Below are 5,217 nucleotides of genomic sequence, written 5' to 3'. Positions count from 1 at the left end.
AAGATTAGACTGGCAGCAGAATTCATTATAAATTGCAATGTGGATATTTGGAAAGCCGATAGTGAGTAGTGAGTTGCAACAGTCAAGCTGGGAAATGATGAGTGCATGAACAGCCTTTGTTCTTTTGTTAAAAAGGGGCAAAAGCTGGCAAATTTGTAACATGGAAGTTACAGGATTTCAAGATACACTAGTCCCAGGGTATTGAAATGGATAAGGAGGTGTGAATGAAGGAGATGGGAGATAGATGGAGGAGTATTATTTGAATGCGGAAGATGAGGATTTACGTTTTAGAAAAGGTGCACGATAGATGTTGAGGGAAGAGAGATAAATCTGACTATCATCATCATATAAGTGCTATTGATTTCCAGAATAATTAATGATCCAAAAGAGTTATAGAGAGGCAGTGTAAATGGACAATACAAGAGAAACAAGAACAAAGACTTGGGGACACCTCTTGGTTTTGATGTCTCAACTGTTAAGTATATAACTCCCCTATTTGCTATCATTATTTGGGATTGCCAAATTTAAGGACAGCACCCGAATTGGTTATCCTTGAGTAAAGATATCCCATATATAAGTTAAAAAATGAAGAAAACATACTAAACACACACATTCATAACACCACACAAAATAAAAGTTATACAGACACAATCAGAGACATAAACACTCATAACCACAGACAAAAGCAAAGGACAAGGAGTACCTCCCCTCTATCCTCCCTTGTTTAATGTCTTCCACCTTCACTATCCACTGTTCCACACTGGGTGGAGTTTCGTATTTCCAAAGGGCAGGGATCAACACCCTTGCAGCGTTAAAGCAGTGCCTAGTTAAAGATTTCTTTAAAACTTAGATGTTGGGAGTGGAAGTGATTAAGCAACAGAGCTGCTGGAGTGAAAGGAATTGACTCACCCACTATTCATAGTCTTATACATTGGGACCAAAACAGCTTAATGCATGGGCAGTCCCACCAGATGTGAACCAGAGTGCCTACCCCTTCACCACATCTCCGGCATTTATTGGAGATCCGGGGGACCTTCTTTGCAAGACCTTCTTTGCAATACCACCATGACATTAATTCATAGTCTGTTGGATGGAGGAGAGTGTACATCTTCAGCCATTGTGTGTTCGAGTCATGAAATCATCTTCCGAGAATTCTATAAATTTGGGTGTTATGAGCATCTTATAAAGCGTTGAAAAACCTTTCTGCAAACTATCATCCTCCTGCTCATGTGGAATTTTTGCCTGGACAGAAATGGACTATGATGTAATATGCTAAATGTTTAATATAGATTTAAAAGAAAATGGACCATCAGATAAAAACAGGTTTACACGAGTTTATGTGATTTTCAATGCTTTATTCAATGGTGTATTCCATTTAAAGTTTTACAAAGACACATTCATACTTTAATTAGAAGTTGTTCAGCTTTGGTACATGCAATTCTTGCTATACAAGATGTACAGAGTATATTACCCCACTTCACACAGTTAGGCTGCCCACAGCATAATACTCTGTTTCTGATATTTACTTAATGTTTTGACAACAGAACATGTTGTCAAAACGTTAATAATGGAATAGACAAGTAAAGTACAATAAAAAAAAGAATCAGTACACTTATAATGACTTGCACATAGAAATTAATTCTTAAGATATGATCCCCTTCCAATGTTCTTGAGTAACCAATTAGACAGCCTCATCATCGTCATCGTCATCATCTTCTTCAAATATTGCAAATTTATGGTGACCTTCTGGACAATATAGAAGATCTATAACTTCCCCTCCACCGTTACTACCTTTTTGAAAATAAATCTCTAGCATATCCCGTAGGGTCTCCTCTTCCATAATATCTGGAATTCCAGTGATTAGAACGGTTCTGTTACATACTAATTTTCTCATCTAAAAATGAAAAAATAAGACCATCTCAGATTAGAATGACTATTACAAAAATGTTTTTTTTTGCACTGGCATTTCAACAATTAAAGCATACATTTAGCATAGTGGATAACATAGGGGCTTTTATTCATGTCACAGCAAAGGTTGTCAAAATTAATATTCACTAAGAGGCATAACTTTGCTCTGACTGCACATAGAAACGGCAATGAAATCTGGTGTTCACTTAAAGGCATTAAAGTCTCACTAGGCTAGTGATGCAGCAGATAGGAATGCAAAATAAAGTTATATGTGCTAGTTTACGTGTTCAACATGTAAAGTGATACATGATATTTTACATGTTCAGCATTGGATCTCTCCACAAAAAGGTAATTAAAAAAAGTGTGGTCCTTCATTTAAACAAAAAAACAAAACAAAAAAAAAAACACGGACAGAAACATAGCATCTACTGGGCCCTCTCTGATCATAGTAACAAAGATCCCTTAATATGCCCACTCTTTTGGCCCTCTGAATGGGCCCAGGAGATGTCCTCATCCGCTCTATGTTAGTACAGCCAGACAAGACCTTGGAGATGCCCAGTCTTCTGCACCCTTTATTAATATGACTTAACAAGGGACAGTCCCTGCGCCATTTAGAATCATTTGTGGAAGGTATTTACAAATTAATTGTAAATTAGGTGACCATTGGTCTTTCTAGCCTCTCTATCTCTCTAGACCCTCTAGTACCTTACCTACCCTTCCCACACTAATTACTAGTTTGGGTGGCGGGGGGCAATAACGAAAAAATATAATAATCAACCTTTTTGAAAAATATAATCCTTACTTGCTGATGTCAAGATTGAAGAACTTGTTTACAATTATAGAATGGGGATATGTAACTACAAGTAGTTAACATGCAACATAAGGTATGAAAAGAGTTGTGGTTCAGGCACTCAAGGGTTAATTCTGCAGCAGATTTTATTGGAAAAAGTGCAATGTTTCGATCTCCAATTACAATGGGGGTAGCCAGCCCAAGGTCTGGTAGAACCAGGATTCCAGTAAGAGTTTGGTATTCCTTCTCTTTTTTTTTTTTTGCTACAATGCAACATAATGTAGACAGAGATATCAGGTGAAGAATGCCCTGCTCAAACAATCTTTGAAGAAGGAGTAAATAAACATAGGAGGAAGAACAGAATATCAGAGGGGCAGTATATAATGTTTGTTAGAATAATATTTTAAGAAGGGCTTAGAAATGGGTATTTTAACAAAATTTGAATTAAGTATAAAAAAACAAGAATTGCCATATTTAATACTGAATGTATCTAATATCAGCGATTGGATCATTGTTTAATAATATATTTTACAATAATAATATATTTTACAATATGTGAATAACATACTACCGCCATATATTGAAAAACCACACCATCTTATTTAAAGGATACACTCAGATATTGATGTTGGAAAAACCATTTGTTTCCAATTTATTGGTAGTAAATCTCTCACAGCTAGCATTAAATGCATAAGTAGAGTATTTCACTTGTAAAAGTATTTGTGGAAAGCAGATAAATAATAAACAAAGTGAAAATGACACAAAGTCAACAAAGTGCTTAAGGATTATTTGGCATCTTTCAGCAAAATGAAAATGACTTGTTTTTTTAAATCTTTATTTTGGTCGTGCATTTATGAAAATTACAAACAAGCTTTCTATAAGTCACAGCATCACGGACAAGCTTCAGTACAATATGTTTAAAACTTGAAGTGACATTTGAGGAACATGCACACTTTTTATATTTATGCTTAAACAAGCTTTAACCATTTAGTTGCAACTGAAAAGGTCCGCTAGGCATAAAATAATGATGGGTAACATAAAATGTTAACGCTGAGCTCCTTTAAATAATAAGTATAATATGATAGCTTAAACTATGCGGTTAGATACAGTAGGCTTGTTACACATTGCTATGGGCATCAGGAGGGAGATTGTCTGGTAAGACACGTTTTTATCTATAGCCCAGCACGTCTTTAAACTGCAGTATGGCAATAAAAGAAAATAAAATGCTAGGTACACATGTCTGCACAATTAGGACATGCTTGGAAGAAAACATGCTGAATATACGCACTTTTTAGGTAATAGGCAGGATAATGTATATAAGGGCACAGTGGTTAGATTAACTTGGCAGGGAACTAATTAAGGTATCATTACACTGTGCAGTGGAAGCCTGTTATTCAGGTGCATGTCTGCTGAACATTTGAGGATGTTTTAACTTTACTTAGCTGCGCAATATATAGGCATGCATTGGCTAGACAGTGGTCTAAACATTAAGTGATGGCAGAGCAAATAGGCACTGGAGCAAAAAAAAACACATTACAATGGGTATGAATTATGCAGCGGTCTCGTGCTTTATCACTGCGTTTGGGCTTGCAGGAGCATAGTCCGCCTCTGAGTCAGTTCGTTCCGATCAGCCAACGCCTGGCTGGCAGGCCAAGGATAATGGCTCAGCCTGCTCAGTGAGGTAGGTCCCAGTAAGAAGATACCTTGATGGTAAGTCAGGTGGAGGGATGTGTCCCGCCCTCCGGTGTGCTTTGCCGTCTGGTAGGAGATTCTCCTGCCTGGTTTACAGGTTCTTCTCACGCTGGTCCGCTGTTGACCTTTCTGTCGGCCTCCCGCTGCTTTGGGGGCCCTTGTGCGTCTCCCCCCTCCTCGAGCACTCCTGGTGCCGTGGGCAGAGTCGCGGGCTATTGTGGTCACGGGGTAGCCGCTGTTTGTCTTCTTCCACGGTTGTGGGCTGAGTCTTGGGATTGTCTCCCTCGATGACCCCTTATCGGGGATGCGGGAGCGGGTCTTGAGCTTTGTAAGGGTCAGGCGCGTGGGTGGAGGACTGGCTGTCCCTCCATCTCTCTTTCGAGGCGGGGTGATAGGCATGCTGTGCTCTGCTTCAAGGGGTGAGGTTTGCGGCAAGCTCTCTTTACGTTGCCTCTCCTCTAGTTTTCTCCAGAAGGCCGCAAAGATGGCATCCAGACGGGTTAGCGTGGTGTCTATCAGGCCTCGTGGCAGGGTGTGTAGCTTGGCATCCGCCATCTTGGCTGCTGTGTAGGGACAAGTTTATTTTAGTGGGTTCGTTAGCTTGGTCATCTGCTCACCGTTAACAGGTAAGTAGAGCCTGTATGCTAGGGCCAGGATAACCCCCACTGGTGGGGGGTGGGGGGGATCTGGAGCCTCTCTGGCGCTCACTTGGTTCAGCAGATGGGCCGGCAGGGAGATCGGCCGCGTCTCCCACACCCGCTCCAATAAGCAGGCCGTAGTAGCGTTAATAAGTCCAAGAAGCGTCTGGGTGCAACCGGGCTGGGTGC

General features: G+C 40.1%; 1 protein-coding gene across 3 annotated transcripts in view; it reads right to left on the bottom strand.

Annotated features, from left to right (window-relative positions):
- Nucleotides 1-1,630: 1,630 nt before the first annotated feature.
- The window catches only part of IFI35 (interferon induced protein 35), a 135,152-nt gene continuing 131,565 nt past the window's right edge, over nt 1,631-5,217 (bottom strand). For all 3 annotated transcript variants that reach the window (XM_063458928.1, XM_063458929.1, XM_063458927.1), the window contains one exon: nt 1,631-1,894. In XM_063458928.1, the coding sequence (XP_063314998.1) occupies nt 1,682-1,894 (213 nt within the window). In that variant the 3' untranslated portion in view covers nt 1,631-1,681. The remainder of the gene's footprint in view (nt 1,895-5,217) is intronic.

This window comes from Pelobates fuscus, chromosome 6 (genome assembly GCF_036172605.1).
Source record: "Pelobates fuscus isolate aPelFus1 chromosome 6, aPelFus1.pri, whole genome shotgun sequence".
NCBI lineage: Eukaryota > Metazoa > Chordata > Amphibia > Anura > Pelobatidae > Pelobates > Pelobates fuscus.
This window is presented reverse-complemented; position numbering and strand designations above follow the sequence as displayed.